This window comes from Grampus griseus, assembly GCF_964374135.1.
Source record: "Grampus griseus genome assembly, chromosome: 17".
NCBI lineage: Eukaryota > Metazoa > Chordata > Mammalia > Artiodactyla > Delphinidae > Grampus > Grampus griseus.
The window spans coordinates 51,983,626-52,002,999 of NC_139011.1; the positions used below are offsets into that span (position 1 = coordinate 51,983,626).

General features: G+C 35.9%; 1 protein-coding gene across 1 annotated transcript in view; it reads right to left on the minus strand.

Annotated features, from left to right (window-relative positions):
• Nucleotides 1-19,374, minus strand: part of CNBD1 (cyclic nucleotide binding domain containing 1) — a gene marked incomplete at both ends in the record, with an annotated part of 493,958 nt that overhangs the window by 433,393 nt on the left and 41,191 nt on the right. Inside the window, 3 exon segments of the mRNA XM_082674668.1 lie at nt 8,000-8,158; nt 9,626-9,711; nt 15,391-15,574. Of these exon segments, the coding sequence (XP_082530794.1) occupies nt 8,000-8,158; nt 9,626-9,711; nt 15,391-15,574 (429 nt within the window).

A 19,374-nucleotide genomic window follows, 5' to 3' on the forward strand; every position in this document is an offset into this window, starting at 1 on the left:
CCTTCACCACACAAGGAATCTGCAGGTGCCTTGATCTTAGACTTCCCAGCCTCCAGAACTGACTGTGAGAAATAAATTTCTGTTATTTACGCCACTCAGTCTATTGTATTGTTTTTTATGGCAACCCAAATGGACTAAGATGCAGCTATACAGTGAAAAAAATTTTTTTACAAGAACTATGTAATTGAGGGCATTTGCTTATTTCCAAACAATAGAAGAAAGATACAAAGATATAATTTTCTTAAACACTAGTTAATTTGTGACCAATTAGTAACTTCTGAAACTCCAGTACAAAAATATCACTGGCAGCTTTTATAAAAAAATTCTATCATGATATGGAAGATTCTTTGGGAAAGGGAAGATTGACTTGTACAAAGGGCCTATGATGGACCAAGTAATATTTGTGAGGCTTTACATTTTTAACTTCATTTAGGCTTCACAACAATGATCCTCTGAGGTTAATAATTGTGCCCATTTTATAGATTAGTGAATTATGTATCAAGAGGTAGAAATTTGCCCAAGGTCATACAACTAATAACTAGAGGAGCCCAGTTCAGAACACATTTCTTCCTGACTCCAAAGTCCAGGCATTTTGCAATACGTGCATCCCGAATGTAACTTTAACTCTGTCATTGGTGGGCCAAGACTCAGTGCCTTGCTCTTCTATACTGTAAATCTGTCAATGAGTTTTTAATCTCTGTCCTTGGCTAACTCATCTCCTTAACACAGATAGCTCTCTTTTTTTAGTTTCCATTCTTATAAATGATCACTGTTTCTGTCAGAAATCTAAATTACTTTTAGCATTTACACAATTCGTTATTGTCTTACTTTCTCTTTTAGCTTCAAATAAAGACTTTCTTTTCTAGAGGAGAGGGCCTTTCCAATTTCACTTAGTTTATAACCTGATTCTGTATTTTTAACAGAATTAATAACCCACAAAGTGTTTTTCTCTCAATAGCATGTAGACCTAAAACATAGTTTGAGATGACAATTCCTCATCTTATACGCCATTTCACTAGAAAACAGCACTGTAAGAACCATATTGCATTTGCATTTTAAAAAGCTTGAATCTAAAAAGCAAAAATCCTCATGTCCTTTTAGGGAGAAATTCCTCTGAGTCATTCCTGAGAAGTGGCTTTGCATCACTGCTCCACTGAAACATAAAGATCTTCAGATGCCTCATTCCCTCAAAGGAAACATCTTTAATTGGAGAAAGTAGGAGAAAAAACATTTGGGCCAAGTTTTCTCAGAAGATCTTAAACTGCTTTTCACCACTCATTTATAAATTTGTCTCTTCTCCTACACTTTCTACAGCCCCCACAAATACATATGCACAATACTTTTCTTCCCAGAAATTAGCCATTTATAAAGAAACCAATTATTTTTACCAAAGAAATCCACAATTGTATTTTTAAAGCTGGTGGTGTTATAGGCAATGTAATCAAATATGAACATGTGAGAGCATTAGATGAATTGCCCAGCATTCTCTTTGTTGGTGGTCAAGTTGAGCAAGTAATCTAATATGCTTCCAGGAACATCAATTGAAAACTGTTCAGTTCGTCTTTTTTTTTTTTTTTAAATCTTTATTGGAGTATAATGCTTTACAATGTTGTGTTAGTTTCTGCTGTAAAACAAAGTGAATCAGCTATACATATATCCCCATATCCCCTCCCTCTTGCATCTCCCTCCCACCCACCCTATCGCACCCCTCTAGGTGGTCACAAAGCACTGAGCTGATCTCCCTGTGCTATGCAACTGCTTCCCACTAGCTATCTATTTTACATTTGGTAGTGTGTATATGTCAATGCTACACTCTCACTTCGTCCCAGCTTACCCTTCCTGCTTCCCGTGTCCTCAAGTCCATTCTCTATGTCTGTGTCTTTATTCCTATACTGCCCCTAGGTTCACCAGAACCATTTTTTTTTTTTTTTAGATTCCATATATGTATGTTAGCATACAGTATTTGTTTTTCTCTTTCTTTCTTAACTTTGTATGACAGATTCTAGTTCCCTCTACCTCACTACAAATAACTCAATTTCATTTCTTTTTATGGCTGAGTAATATTTCATTGTATATATGTGCCACATCTTTATCCATTCATCTGTCACTGGACACTTAGGTTGCTTCCATGTTCTGGCTATTGTAAATAGAGCTGCAATGAACATTGTAGTACATGACTCTTTTTGAATTATGGTTTTCTCAGGGTACATGCCCAGTAGTGGGATTGCTGGGTCATATGGTAGTTCTATTTTTAGTTTTTTAAGGAACCTCCATACCGTTCTCCATAGTGGCTGTATAAATTTACATTCCCACCAACAGTGCAAGAGGGTTCCCTTTTTTCCACACCCTCTCCAGCATTTTTTGTTTGTCAATTTTCTGATGATGGCCATTCTGACCCATGTGAGGTGATACCTCATTGTAGTTTTGATTTGCATTTCTTTAATGATTAGTGATGCTAAGCATCTTATCGAGTGTTTGTTGGCAATCTGTATATCTTCTTTGGAGAAATGTCTACTTAGATCTTCTGCCGATTTTTTGATTGTGTTGTTTGTTTTTTTTTGATATTGAGCTGCATGAGCTGCTTGTATATTTTAGAGATTAATCCTTTGTCAGTTGCTTCATTGGCAAATATTTTCTCTCATTCTGAGAGTTGTCTTATGACACCGGGTATGGGCCTTACGCTCCAGCACCATCCATTATCAACTAGCTCATGTCTTTTTAAAAAAATAAATCATTCTACATGTCATATTGTACTCCCTAAAACAGAATTCAGGCCACAGTCATCTCTTGCCTAGACCAATTCCATATAGTCTTCTGACAGGTCATCCAAATCTCCTCCTAGGACCCACAATGGACTCTCCACACATGACCCATCACCATGTAAATCAAAACACATAATTCCCATTTTGCCTATCACACCAAGATTAAAAATGTACCACAGCCTACAAGACCCTAAGTAGTGATCTGGTTCAGCTACCTCTGAAGCCTCAATTCCACCAACTCTTCCCTTCATTTAGGCACTTTCATAACACTGGCCTCCCTTGCTAATTTTTTTCAATTTGCAAAGCACATTGCCATCCTGAGCTCTTGCACTTGTGTCTCCTCTGCCAGGAATTCACTTCTCCAAGATATTTGACTCACTATCTCTCTCATTTCATTAAATTATCTGACTTCTCTAATCATTTCCATCATGCCCTATACACTTATTCAGCACTAGTTTTTGTTTCTAATACTTATCACTAACATAATATATATGTGTTTATTATCTCTCTTACATTAGAACATAAGCTCCCCATAAAGGCAAAAATATTGCCTGTTCACCACTGCAGTCCCAATACCAAGGGTATGTTCAGAAACATGTGGGAATACAAAAGTATATATTGAATTCATTAATAAATGAAGAATAAAATCAAAATTATTTATAAATTAAAATTCCAAGCCATATATTAATTCATTGCTTTTAATATTGTTTATTCATGATCCATTTCCCCTCTTTCTGAAATACTTTCTCTTTTGAAATGCTATCTCTTACCAATTGGATACAACTTCAGTAAAATTGTAAATTATAATGTACAGCCCCCATCAGCATTTATTCAAGAGGTGAGTATTGAAAACAAACTACAACAATCTGACTCCCTATCCTTGAAACTAAAGTGTGAGCCTAATAACACCCAATCAAAAATAGTTGTACCTGATTGAGTCCAATGTTGTGCCAATGCTGGAGAGGGTGTGGAGAGAAGGGAACCCTCCTACATTGTTGGTGGGAATGTAAATTGGTACAGCCACTATGGAGAACGATATACAGGTTTCTTAAAAAACTAAAACTAGAGCTACCATATGATGCTGTAATCCCACTCCTGGGCATATATTTGGAGAAAAACATGGTTCGAAAGGATACATGCACCCCAGTGATCATTGCAGCACTGTTTATGATAGCCAAGACATGGAAGCAACCTAAATATCCAACAACAGAGGAATGGATAAAGAAGATGTGGTACATATACGCAATGGAATATTACTCAGCCATTGAAAAGAATGAAATGTTATTTGCAGCAATATAGATGGACCTAGAGATTGTCATACTGAGTGAAGTAAGTCAGACAAAGAGAAATATTGTATGATATGCCTTATATGTGGAATCTAAAAAGAAGTGATACAAATGAACTTATTTACAAAACAGAAACAGACTCACAGACTTAGAGAAAAAAATTATGATTACCAGGGGGGAAGGATGGGGGTAAGGGATAGTCAGGGAATTTGGGATCGACATGTACACACTGCTATTTTTAAAATGGATAACCAACAAGGACCTACTATAGAGCACAGGGAACTCTGCTCAACGTTATGTGGCAGCCTGGATGGGAGGGGAGTTTGGGGGAGAAAGCATACATGTTTATGTATGGCTGAATCCCTATGCTGTACACCTGAATCTATCAAAACATTGTTAATTGGCTATACTCCAATATAAAATAAAAAGTTTAAAAATAAAAAAAAAGATATCCAGAGGTGCATATCATATCCAGCATCTAATACTTCTTCTCCATTTTGGGAGCTATCCAATATTCTTCCACAGGTTCCCCCTCTACCCCCTTCCTTTTTTTGGTTATTTGTTTTAATTAGCCAGAATCGGTTTCTGTTGTTTACAATCCAAAATTTAACTAACACATATGGTAAGCTTATATTCAATCTGACATACCTCAAAATACAAAATTTAACGGAAAGTTTCTCAATTCTCTTTTTTCTCTCTCTCATCTCTCCCTCCCATTGTCTGTTCTCCACACACACTTCCCTATTACAGTGTACTGTAGTTACTCAAACCCTTCCTCTATGGTGACATCCCCCATACGTGCCCTTTGCAACAATTTTAATGTTTCAACATCATTTATCCTTCCTCCCATCTAGCACTGTTTACTCAGAGTTGCTGAACTGAAGTATAAGTTAAGAAGTAATCGATATGATTAAGCCAAAATAATCAAGTTATCAATAATCGATATTCTTAATCTTGTCAAGCATATTTGTATTTCTTTAAAAAGAGGCTACTGTTACTCAAAATTAATTTGTTAAAATTTCAAGTAGGGGGACTTCCCTGGTGATTCAGTGGCTAATATTCCACGTTCCCAATGCAGGGGGCCCAGGTTCGATACCTGGTCAGAAAACTAGATCCCACATGCTGCTACTAAGAGTTTGCATGCTGCAACTAAAGATCCCTTGTGCCACAGCTAAGACCCAGTGCAGCCAAACAAATTTATTAATTAAATAAATACTTTAGAATATTTTTCAAGTAGGATGACAAAGTGAAGAATTTTAGAGAGTATAAGGTAGTTACTTTTTTAAATGTATTCAATGACATCACTCAAGTAGTCTGTGGATCTGATCATGGTTCATTTAAAGATAAACAGAGGGCTTACAGACAAGACAACTTATCCATCAATTAAACAGATTTTAGTTGAACTACTTTTGTGTGAATACATAAAGCATACAGACCCATTACAAATGTGATTAACAGAGTCACAATGAGATTTATAATGTTACCAAATATGGCTAGCACACCCCAAGGGGACCCTCAGTCACCTCTCCCTGCATTTTGGGGGGGTGGAGGCAAAAGCAATGATTTGTTTCTAACCAATAGACTATGGCAAAGGTGATGGAATATGAATGCCTTTAGTTAGGTTATATAAGACATCATCTTAGCAGAATGAGAGAGAGACAGAGACACAGACATAGAGAGAGAGACTCTCCATTGCTGGTTTTGAAGATTTAAGCTTCTATGTTGTGAGAAGGTCTGAGAGAGAATGATATGGCAAGGACCTGCGTGACTTCTAGGAGCTAAGAGGAGCCCTCAACTAGAGCCAGGAAGAAAGTAAAGCCCTCAGTCCTAGAACCAAAAGGAATTGAATTCTGCCAAGAACACGTGAGTTTGGAAGAGGACCTCATGCTCTGGAAGAGAATATAGTCTGGCAGATACCTTGATTGAAGTATTCTGAGACATGAACAGCTAAATTTTGTTCAGAGAGATAACAAATGTATGTTGTTTCAAGCCACTATATTTATGTAATTTGTTACACAGTAATAGTAAACAAATTCACTCATATACCAAGGAGACAAGAAGATAAAATTCATGTCTGTAGAACAGTCATAGATTGCGGATTTAGCACATTCATTGCTCTTTTACTTACTAGTTTATCATATCCACTTCAAAGCACTGATGTGAGGATTCAATCAGAAATCTTATGTGTAGATTTTAAGGCTTTGTGTGAATATTAAACATCTCATAAAAGTGAGTTTCCTCCTCATTTACTCTGCTATTTAACTCAGTGGATGTCACAGCCCCACTCATTGACAGCAGTCAAAACCCTCATTCTGAAGAGTCACATTTGGATAATTCTGAGCCACTGAAAGTGGAAGCTTGCAGTACTTCAGGATCTCCTCTGCCCACCCACCCACCCATTGTGTCACATGTGAGTGAGAAGTGGGTTCTGGAGATTACCACTGTCCCAGCATCTATTGTTACAGTATTTGGAGACTGGTTGTTATATGGACTCCACTGAGGTCCACATCAGGATGTAGCAGTAGCTTCTTTGTTCATTCTCCCTTGTGTTTAGATAACCTTCTACCATGACCCCTTTTCACTTCAGTCCATTGCTCACATGGTGCTTGGCTCTCATCCATTTCTTGTTTCCATCCTGACTTGAATGTAGATTTACTTCCTAGTATTTTGACACCTTGCTGGAGAACCATAGCCACTTGTGTTCCTCCTGCATCTAAGATAAGAACTTTTTGTTATCCAGAAACTGCTACCTTTTAATTTTCAGAAAGATGAGGATTGAAAATCCATTGAAAATTCTGCAGCCCAGCACAATCTGAAATCAGCAGTGAGTGATTCATGGGTTTCTAGACACTTAAAATTTTTAATCCAGTACATTTTTTATTCAACATTATGGTTGACATTTCATTAAGAATGAAAATTGCTGTAGCATCCTATAGCTCCAATAACTTTTAGTGCTGTAGTGATTTTTCTAACAAGTATATTTTTTAACACATTCACTGAACACATTCTAGTTAAATTTGCTATTTTTTACAGCTTACCAGTTTAACTGTACTCCTGTATGGCAGGTGGTTATGATGTCCCTCTCTACAATTCCCTCACACATGCTTTCCTATAAAGTAACTAGTCTTTGCTGTGTTTATTTATTGTCATTCTTATAAGTAAAAGCATCAGAAATCTGACCATTCTCAAAGTTCCTGGAAGCTCTGACCATATTTTCTCAAACTTGCCATTAAAATCGAAGAAAAGTACTTATGGCATAGAATTCATAGTGTATTTCTCTAAACATAAATACCAGATTTTTCATTTCTCATCCACCCTACTGGTCTTTTAGCCTCATTTCTAGTATGATACTTTTACTTCTGTCTTTGTTTCTATTGTCAATCTCAATTCCAGTATCCAACACTGTACCATGGTTTCCTTTCAACTTTAGTTGTATTCACAAATCCAACACCATCTCTAATAACCAGCCTCCACCCAGATTTAATCCCCCTTTTCTCCATCTTCATCTCCTTCAGACAGTTGTACCCCAGTCACAGCACAAAGCACTCCAGAAAATTAAAGAGAATATGAGGTAAATTTATTTAAAGGCTCTTTGTTGGGGAAGACAGTTTAAATTTGTGAAGGACTGCCTAACCATAAGTTAGTGAAATCTTAAACATAATTTTGGTTTAGCATAATCAGTAAATAACAACTATTTTGCTTGCAACTTAAAATTAAAATGATGTGCCACAATTGGATATAGTACCAACATATCTATTCTATGCCATGAAGACTGAATTGATGAAAATTGCACTCATCTAGAATCAGTCTCCAGTATTTCCAGCTCTCCTGAATCAATCATTAGTGCTAGTTTGTAAATAAAGTACACTTAGCTGCAAACAACTAACTTTTAAAAAAATCTATTCAAAAGAATTACTCAACTACAAGAATTAATATATTTAAAATACTTACAATTTCTTTAAGATAGCCATGAATTCTACTAACTTCTCTTCAGGTGTTTTTGGTCCATATAAAGTATGGCCACCACGTGTTTTTTTAACATGGATAGATATGTTGTGAGAATCATCAGGTTGTTGGGGTTTACTTTCTGCTGTGCCTTCAGCAGGTTTTCTAAACAAGGAAGCATAATATTTTATGGTGTTGTGTTTTGTATAAAAATTGCTGACATGACTTTTTACTGTCAAGAGTAGAAATGCACTGTTCTGAAGTAATTTGGCATTTTAATAATATATTCTTTCTCAATGCTTGTTTTTTTCCCAGTCATTAATAATGCAATTAAACACATATATAAAATATTTTCTGGGGCTTCCCTGGTGGTGCAGTGGTTGAGAGTCCGCCTGCCAATGCAGGGGACATGGGTTCGTGCCCCAGTCCAGGAAGATCCCACATGCCGCGGAGCGGCTAGGGCCGTGAGCCACGGCCGCTGAGCCTGCACGTCCGGAGCCTGTGCTCCGCGACGGGAGAGGCCACAACAGTGAGAGGCCCGCGCACCGCAAAAAAAAAAAAAAAAGAAAAAAAAAATTTTCTATGTACAGAATTTGGTTATAGGTATTATATAACAGTCCCAAGTGATTGAAACATCTTCCATAATAAATTAGGTGCATATATTTAGGGAAATATTTCAAGTCAATGGTCACCCTTCTTTTACACTCTTACAGTTGTTTCTCAGTGTTTTGTGGGTTTTTTGTTTTTTGTTTTTTTTTCGGTATGCGTGCCATCTCACTGTTGTGGCCTCTCCCGTCGCGGAGCTCAGGCTCCGGACGCGCAGGCTCAGCGGCCATGGCTCACGGGCCCAACCGCTCCGCGGCATGTGGGATCTTCCCGGACCGGGCTACGAACCCGTGTCCCCTGCATCGGCAGGCGGACTCTCAACCACTGTGCCACCAAGAGAAGCCCCGGTTTTTTGGGGGTTTTTTTGACACCAATGATAAAAGTAATTTTTTTAACTTTTGTTTCCAACTGGTAAATTATGAATGTCTTGGAAGCAGTCACCATACTTCATTCTTGTGCTATAGTATATTACACAACTAAGTCCCTAAGAGATGTGTGAATGAATAGCCATTTCCCATTTATCCTTCCAGCTCAGAGTTTTCCTATTAAGAGGTCACTAAAAACCTAAGGAAAAGCAATCTAACAAATGTTGTCCATCCTTAAGAAAAAAAATAGTGGAGGAGATGCTAAAAATCCAAATGATCATAGATTAGTCACCTTTAATTAATACATGAAAAGATTTTTTTAAGTTAAATATAAGATAAACATGATGTGGAATAACAATAACAATCATCACATTAACATCTACCTGAGTCCTTTTAAAAGTGCTGACTACTATATTAAACATTATATACATATATCTCATTAACATTAACTAAGTGAAATAAACAATATGATCCTCAATTTAATAAGATGAGGAAATTGCAGCTTAAAGAGTTTATATAATTTGCCTAACCACTCTTATCCACTTTCCAGTAGAGCTGGAAAGAGTTTTTTGCAATCTAAAGTTCACAGAATATTAAAACTTAATAGCAAAACTTACTTATCTGATATATACAGAAGCAAAGATACTTTAGCATAACTTACAAAGATAAAATTAAGAGCCAAAATCCATTTCCCCTTACACCACTTTCACAGAAGCTCAGCCATTCTATCCATAGAGACGTAGGACACTATTTAAAACTCTATTCCCAGTTATGTCTATAAATAGTAAGTACAGTAAAGCTCAGCAGTGGTTAAGATTCAGATATAAAGCAATTGGCTGCTTTCCTCCACCCAGCTCTGATTCTCAAATGAAATGGAATAGAGTTCTTTTCTTCTAGAGGAGAGAGGTCTGTGGACTGGAGGGCAAGGTAGAGGTAGATATGGTAAACTTTGTGAGGGAAATTTAGAAAGTGAGTCCCCATGGACCCAGTATTCTTCTGGCTCAAGTTCATCATATTTGTCCAAGGCAAGAGATTCCTGGCATTCCTGCTTTTACATTGAAAATCACAAGGCAGCCAAAGGATTCAGAATAGTCCCCATTGATATTTAAGATATTTGAAGCCAAGCAGGTGATACCAAACCACCAAAAGCAACAGCAGGAAATAGATGGTCATATATATTAATTAATTAACTGATTGATTAAGCTGTGTCCTATGCTCTTTGGTAAATGGTAGAAAATAATCCTCATCATTATATTTATATACTAAAACTAGCAACAATTCAATATATATAATCTAAAATTTTCAGTCATATAAAATTCAAAATCATTTTATGAGGGATTAATAAATGTGTAAGTTGCCAAGGCAAGTGGGAGTATAGGAGGTTGTGGACATGATTCACATCTTTTCTAGAGCTATGTTTGTAATCAGACTTCTCTACGTTTCTGTGTTTCACAATTACCTGTACCTTTAAATTTTTAGTGAAATTTTATACTGGGTAAAATCTCTGATTCTCGTAAGTCTAATTTGATAACTGAATCCTTTGTGTTATTCTCAGACCTCTAAAGATTTTTTTCTTTCATACAAGTCCTACTTGTTACATGATAAGATTGTTCCAAGATATGTAATATTTGCACTATTACGTTACTTGTATATATGTAATAATATTTCTGTAACTGATATGTTTAGGATTTTTAAAATAAAATTCAGTTTTATTGATCATTGTGGTAGCATAAACTATTTTCCTCTTTTCCTCAGTAATCAGCTACTTTAATAAGCTCTTTTTTTTTTCAGTTGACCATCTTAAGGATTTTTTGGGTGGTAGATAAAAAGGTGTAGATGAAAATAAATGGAAAGAAATTTATTGCTTTAAATGCATATAGTTTTTAAGAAAAAATAGTTGACAATCTATGAGCTAAGGATCTATCTCAAAAAGTGAAAAAAGAAGAGCAACTTAACCCAAAATAAGTAGAAGTATATAAGTATATAATAAAATTGGAACAAACATATCTAATAATCTTGGCAAACCATTAGTCAAGTACAAAAAGAGAGAAGGCAGGAATAAATAATATCAGGAATGAAAAAGGAGACCTCATCACAGATCCCACAGAATAAAAGATTATACTATGAAAAATTTAGATGAAAGGAAAAAGTAACTATGAAAGTACAAATTAACAAACTGACACAAGAAGAAATAGAATATTTGAATTTTTCTAGATATTTTAAAGAATATAACTATTAAATAAGAATCTCCTCACAAAGAAACTCACAGCCAAAGTGGCCTTACTGATAAATTCTACAAACTCTTAATAAATAAATAAAACCAAACACTTCAATAAAATAGAAAAGTCATATATACTTTCTGTCTAGTTTTATGACATCAACATAGTCTTGATATCAACATCTGGCAAGGATTTTACAAGAAACAAAAATTATAAGCCAATAACATGATGCAAAAATCTGGAGCAAAATATTAACAAACTGAATCCAGTGATAATTTTAAAAGATAATATAGCATAGCTTAGTTGAGGTTACACCAGGAATACTATTCCAGAAATGTTATTCAACACATTAACAGTACACAGGAGAAAAAATCATTAATAACTAAATAATATTTAATATGATACAATATTCATTTGTAATCAAAATCTTAGCAAACTGAACACAAGTGAATTTTCTTAATATGACAAAAGTATTTGCAAAAACTACAGTATTTAGAGTGAAATATTAAAACTTTGCCTCTGGAATCAAAAACAAAATGTGCATACTGTTCTAACCTATTTAATACTATAGTGGAAGTCCTGGGCATTAAAATTAATATAACTAAAAGTATAAGAATTGGAAAGGTCAAGTAAAGGTATTATTTTTTCAGATGACAAATTATATACATGGAAAATCCAAATGAATCTACAGATACTAGAATCAATAAGAGAATTCAGTAAAGATGCTGAGTAAAAGTTTAATATACAAAACATCTATTGTATTTCTGTCTTTATGTTCCTTAATATCTAATGCAGGAAGGCACTAATAGAATAATCAGTCTTGTAAATGTGCTATTGAAAGATGTTAAAAGTGATATGAAGAATTTATAGACATTGTGAAAACAACCATAGGGTGCTTATCAGAGTGTAAAAGCTGAGACATATAAGATGACAAAACGTTAGACAAAAAATATTCCAGTAAGAAGCTAAAAGGAATTTTTCTGGAGAAGAAACTTCTAAAAATGCTAAATTTTACTCAAAAATATTTTTACCCTGCCATATAGGCATAGCCGCTGTTCAACAGATAAATATTCTCTATTAATCTATTCATACTTTTTTGGCATCACCATGTCCAATTATTTGTGAATTAATTTTTACTCCAAGTAAATGATATGGGTGCATGAAATTATTTATAGTATTGGATAGATACCATAGAACGCTAGTAATTTTGTAACTCTATTCCTTTCTCTGCTATCGACTTTTAACTATTTTTGGCATTGTTTTGCATGTAAGTATGAACCAAGACAATGGCATCAAACTAATAGCATCTAATTCCTCATTGCCACACATTTGCAGTTTTAAAAAAACAGAAAAATAGTAATTTTGCTTAATCCTAACCCTTTGACCCTTGAGTACACTTCTTTGTGATACTTTGCGTGACAAAATGAGAATTGCAGATAAAGTATTTTTGTGGCATTCTAAAGAAATTTTTGTCTCAAATAAAAGTGCTTCTACTACTGAGTTGCAAGCTGAATTATCCACTTTCTTCATTGTGCTGTATAGTTACTTGAAAGAACAACCAACCAGCTACAATAATTGACTTGGATATTTAGGATTTATTTTTTCAAAAATGAGTGAAGTGGGATTGTCAATTCAAGGAAGATACAGCATTTGTTGCCAATGATAAAATGCAAGCTTTCAAGTGAAAATCAGAATTTTGGAAAACTTGTATTTACATCTCTCTGTAAGTTTGACAGCTTCCCAGTACATAAAGGCTTTTCTGATGAGATCAGTTGTGATATTAACAATATCACAATTGTGTTTTTTTCTAATATTACATAAAGAAACATGTCTACATTTGCAAGATCTGCATAGTTCAATGGACCAATGTTTTCCAAATGATCAATGTATGTATTACAAAATCATACATTGGTGAAAGAGCCATTCATAGTGCAAAATATAGTTTTTATAGATAGCAATTTTTTTGTTTGTTTGTTTTGTTTTGTTTTTTTGCGGTACACGGGCTTCTCACTGTTGTGGCCTCTCCCATTGCGGAGCACAGGCTCCGGACGCGCAGGCTCAGCGGTCACGGCTCACGGGCCTAGCCGCTCTGTGGCATGTGAGATCTTCGCGGACCGGGGCACGAACCCGTGTCCCCTGCATCGGCAGGCAGACTCTCAACCACCGCGCCACCAGGGAAGCCCAAGAGCAATGTTTTTTAATTGGCTGTATTCTAGATTTTTTTTTTTAAATGCCTCAGTAAATTCATAGCGATTAGCACCAGCACTAAGGAAAATAAAGTAAAATTTTGCATGCATTATCTCATCCATTCCTCCAACATCACTCTAAAGTATGTATTATTGTCCCCATTTTTAGATGAAGAGACTAAGATTCAAAGTTTAAGGTAATTTTCTTAAAGTACCATAATTGCCAAATTGCAGAACTGAAGTTCAAACCCAGATCTGATTAGTCCAGAGGCCATCACAAAACTTTATTCTCCATATATCCTTGCATCAGAGCTCTTACAAGCTTTTTTATCATTCTTCAAAATCCTTCTTTAGCCCCCTCCACCACTTTTTGTAAATGCATATAAATTTTACTAAGTAGTAGTTAGAGCCAGATTAATATATGTACTCTTTCTTAAGATACTTTCTGTAGGATTCTTCAATCACTTTTTCAAGAAACTGAAGTCATCCTGACTTAAAAATAAAAATTAAATTCAGTCACTTCAAGTACACTAAGTTAACTCTATCTGTTGATTTTAGCCTAATTATCATTAATGCCAAACCAGGGAAATAACAATAGGTAAATCTCCACCCCCAGGATGAAAGCTGGTGAATTGCAGACTTTGTTCCGTGCTGAGCAAGAGTGCTGACTTTGTCCCACACATTGCCAACATATCCAAAGTTAAAATTGAGGAGAGTTGAAGGTAAGTTCCATTTTAAACTCTTGACAGTCAACACTGGAATCCTGTCATCTCTTATAATATAAGAAAGAATATTTTAAGGTTAGAGAGAGGTAAGCAATATGTCCCTGGTTTCTACTAAATTAATGTCCTTGACAAACTCAAAGTCTTCTTTTTCATTTCCAAAGAGCAATAGAAAATCCACAGTTAAAAACGAACAGTTGGACTTACATGTACTCTACAGAATAAAGGAGCAATACATTTTCCTGAATATATGACAAGCTATACAAATATGCAAGAAAGTTAAGTTGTTTGGAGAAGATTATTTCACAGATTTACCTCCTAAGGATTGATTGAAATCGAGCCCCAAATCAAAAACTTGGGATATCTAAAGACAACTTTTAATATAGCAGTATATTAACATACATTTACAAAATAATGATCAAATACCATGTTCTGCCTTTTCTTATAACCTAAATTCCCTCCAGTCACAATTCAATTCAGCGAACGCTTCTTGAACACCCAGCCCAAGCAGAGTTCACTGTGTTCTTTATCTCAGCTCCCAGGTATGAATCATTTCCATTTTTCCATTTAATCACCCTACTTTTTCCACCCACAGAACATTGCTGAATTGGTCACACACTTGGATGATTACAAATTTACGTTATCTAATTTTAACTGATCTTTGATTTTGCTCAGCATTCTTAAATTAGCTCTTTGTCAAGCTCTCATGCAGTCACCTCAATGGCTTTCATCTAGTTCCTTTTCCAGCCCCATTTCCACATTCTATAGACAGCCTTTCTTTCAGTACTAATGCTCTCTACCTAACCTCTATATAGGAATTAATGATTATTATTGACTGTTGAGAAATAATGATAAATCCCATTCCAGTTATTCAGCTGTAGTGTCACTCAAGCTGAACCTAATTTTGATTGATTGATGATTGATTGATTTGTCTTTGCCAATATTTTGTTTAACACAGGTTTACTGCAGGAATTATAATAATTTCACAAGCCAATAGCATACAGGATAATGTCACTTTTTCTTTTTTTTTTTAAGTTGAGGCTTTAAAAAAAAATTATTTATTTTGGCTGCACCAGGTCTTAATTGCGGCATGCAGGATCTTTTTTTTCAGTTGTGGCATGTGGGATCTAGTTCCCTGACCAAGGATCAAACTCAGACCCCCTGCACTGGGAGCACGGAGTCTTAGCCACTGGACCACCATGGAAGTCCCAGAATAATGTCTCTTAAGAAGCCAATAAATAAATAATCTCCAAACTAATGACAAATTTTTTAAAAAGTCCAAATTTAGGAGAGGTGTACCTTTTTAACAGTTTGTTCCCCGGAGAGTTGGCTTAGTAAACCACAAGCTGAAGGCACAAAAGCAAAAGTCAAATGTTGCTGTTGGAGCGCACTGCTAGGGAATGAAGACTCAAGTGTTGACCGGCTAAATGATCTTGGTGGGGCTGCTGCACTGTTTTCACCGTTGCTGGTAAAAGGTCTTACCCTGACAGGAAGCTAATGCCACAAGGTCTTCAGAGACCTATTCTGATGAGCAGAGTTGCCTTGCTGAGGCCAAACATTCTCAGATAGTCCTCACGATTCTGGATATTTATAGTCTAAATGTCCCCTCACCATAGTTGCTTATTCATTTGTTCTAATTGATCAGCCCCTGGTGGTGCCCCTCAGCAGCTGAGCTACAGAGTGCTTCAGCAGCAGCCTCAGATGTCCATGATGCTCTCCTGATGCAACACCTTCACTCTTATAGAAAAACAGCTTTCCTTATAAAAACAATTTCATTCTTAGATCAACTTTGATTTATTGAAGAGAAGAATTAAATGCAGAGAAAATGTGGCCTGTGAATTTTCAGAATTTCTCTTTTGATTTTATATTAATCTCCTCAAGTAAGTCTTAACCCCACAGGGCTAATCTAAGTAATGAATGGAACCCCTAATTTGGGGAAATAGAAGGACCAATTTAGAGACAGGGAGGCAAATTTCCTGCCAACAATGTTATACAACCTGGAAGAAACTCCAAACTTTCAACCATATCCTTCTGAACCATAAAACTGACTCTCTTTGAATCAAAGATGGCTTTTCTCCCTTAGTTGCATATGGTCTTTGATGAATAGGATTTATAAGACATCACCATCTACATTACTTCTTCAGCTGAACTCATAATTTCACCATGTCCACTACCTAACTCTTAACTGATGGTATCACATTTTTCCATTATTGGGATATTAGTCGGTAATTCCATGCAATACAGATGGTATCAGCAGGGATCTACTGGCCCCTTAAAATCTAAATAAGTTCCCATGAAAATTCATGCAAGTAGAAAGCTCTTCCTAAAATTTCAGCTATTTCCTAGGAGATTACATTCTGATGTTACCTCTGCCACTGTGCTTCTTCCTTAAATACTCTCTTTATTCCATGTCTTGTTTATGTAGAAGTAAAACCAATCTTTCTTATATCTCCTCAACAAAACTAAATTAAATTAAACCAAGTACTCAGAGCATTTGTAAGCATAGTAGAGTTCATTAAATGCTGGGGTTATCTTAGGTGTTTGTATCACATATGATGCAGGTACTTGAAATCCATTAATAGATCTTTCTTTTCTTAAATGTCCTTACCCCCATGTCCAGGACCAGTGGGTTCTCCTCACTCAGTGCACACCTTCCTTCAATTATTTCCTGGCTATTCTTGCTTCTTTTCTACCCCATTTTTGTCTGCCTTTCCTCACTCCTGGCTTGCTCCACAACTCCAAATTAGAATGCCTCTACCGGGCAGAGCACTCCAGCCCTCCTCAGCACCTACTCCCAGACACTTCAGGAAAGAAGCATGATAAAAGGTCCTTCCTTCTGGCAAAATCTATCATTCCTCAGTGGTAATCATAAACATAAATGGCATTTTTTTTTAGACTCAGGCTTAAAACTTTCTTGTATCATTCCACTTTGATACAGGGAAATCCTATACATGTAGGCAATTTCTACAAATCACCATCACTTTGCTACAATAATGCCCAAGCCATCCAGAGTTTTATTTTTATGTCATAGTAAAGTCTTTAATTTGGGCCACAAACGATGACACCAGAGCATGGCTGAGGCAACCAGTTAGATTTCTATAAAGTTCCCTCCTTTTCCCTTCATAGAATTCTCCTAAAGGTCAAAATATTGCTCCTGAACTGGCCTGACAGTCTTTCATTTCTCCCTTGTATTTCTCTCTCCCCTTTCTGCCTTTCTTCTTTCTTTCCTTCTTTCCTTCTTCTCTCTCTCTTTCTCCTCTCCCTTTCTTGCCTTCCTTTCTTTCTCTTTCTCTACCCTTCTTTCTTTTTCTCTTTTCTTCTTTCTTTTCTTTCTTTCTTCCTTTTTTCTCTTTCTTTCTTTCCTTCTTTCTTTCTTTCTTTCTTTTCTTTTCTTTCTTTCTTTCTTTCTTTCTTTCTTTCTTTCTTTCTTTCTTTCTTTCTTTCTTTCTTTCTTTCTTTCTTTCTTTCTCTTTCTTTCTTTCTCTCTCTCTCTTTCTTTCTTTCTTTCTTTTCTTCCTTCCTTCCTTCCTTCCTTTCCTCCTTTCACCTCCTGCATCCCTCCCAGCCACCATTTTCATCTTGGTACCCATAGGGTACCTTTCTTTCTCTTCCTTTCTTTCTCTTTCTCTTTCTCTACCCTTTCTTTCTCTTTCTTTCTCTTTCTCTACCCTTCTCTTTCTTTCTCTTTCTCTACCCTTCCTTCCTTTCCTCCTTTCTCCTCCTGTATCCCTCCCAGCCACCATTTTCATCTTGGTACCCATAGGGGAGATCATGGACAGGTTTTAAAAATACTGTTTTCAGGTTTCTGTTCACAACTACTAAACTGGGTAAATAGAGTATCAGCTAAGATAACTTCAGCAGCACTTAGATAATCAACAGTGTGAAGACTATTACATGCAGTTCTCTCTGCCTCAGAGACTCTTTCCCTTCTTCTTCTAGCCAACTCTTAACTTATCCTTGAATTTAAACATCCCTTCCTCAGGGATGCTTGCCCTGACCTTCCAGGACACCATCTGTGGTTAGTATAAGCACTTTCAGTGCAACCAGCCCCCAAACCTGTAATCACCTCTGACACCCGTTATGCTTCATTCATCTCCTCTTACTCAGGGCCTGTCAGTGCCACCAACCTGCACCTTCTGAGTACAGAGACCCTGACTGACCAATACTCAGCACATGATCACTGCTCAGAGTATATTAAGTAAATGAATAAATGAATAAGACTGTCTCATAAAATTTCTTTCCAGAGTGTGTAAAATTTTACTTTTCTTTTTAGAATAAAATAGTGAAACAGAATTGTTCTAATTCTGACTTTTAAAAATACAGGGAACATCTCATTCAATGGATCTCAGAACTTCAGTGAAAATATGGGTTTTACAATAATAGCAAGAATAGTTTTATTTGTTCTAAAGTTAAATACATATTTTCCAAATAACCTATGGTTGATTATCCTGAGGCCAGATCCAAGCTGTTGCACATGGGTAATTTTGACAATGTTAGAGAAAGAAATAGAGTCCAAAATCTCAGAAGAAAATCACAAGCAAAAAATCAATTTTTCAGAAAGATGTTTTTAAGTCAGTCTTTCAGAATCCATTTGTCTAAGTTTTCAGTTTCTTTATCTCCAAATATTCAACTCTAATTTCCAACATTTTCTTCACTTACACTTTTAGAGAGAATTTATAATCCACCTAGGTAGTATATGTACTATACCAAGTGATTGTTTTAAAATGTCTGGAAAAATATACATATTACAAAGTTCCACATCATTTTAACCCAGAACAAAGCCACTTGTTACTACTGCATTTAGATCTAGGAGTGAAATTCTAAGCTTCAATTCAAGCAGCTGGGATATCCTAGTATCTTTAGAATCTAAAGTCCAAACCACTAATCTTTTTACTGTCTCCACAGTTTTGCACTTTCCAGAATGTCATACAGTTGGAATTATACAGTATGTCTTTTCAGGTTGGCTTCTTTCATTTAGTAATATGCATTTAAGTTTCCGCTATGTCCTTTCATGCTTGATGGCTCTTTTTTTTTTAACACTAAATAATATTTCATTGTCTGAGGTAGCACAGTTGGTTTAGCCATTCACCTACTGAAGGACATCTTGATTGCTTCTAGGTTTTGGCAACTATGAATAAAGTTGCTATAAATATTTGTGTGCCAGTTTTTGTGTGTACATGAGTTTCAGCTTCTTTGGGTAAATGCCAAGGAATGTGATTGCTGAATTATGTGGTAAGAGTATGTTGAGTTTTGTAAGAAACCACCAAACTGGCTGTACTACTT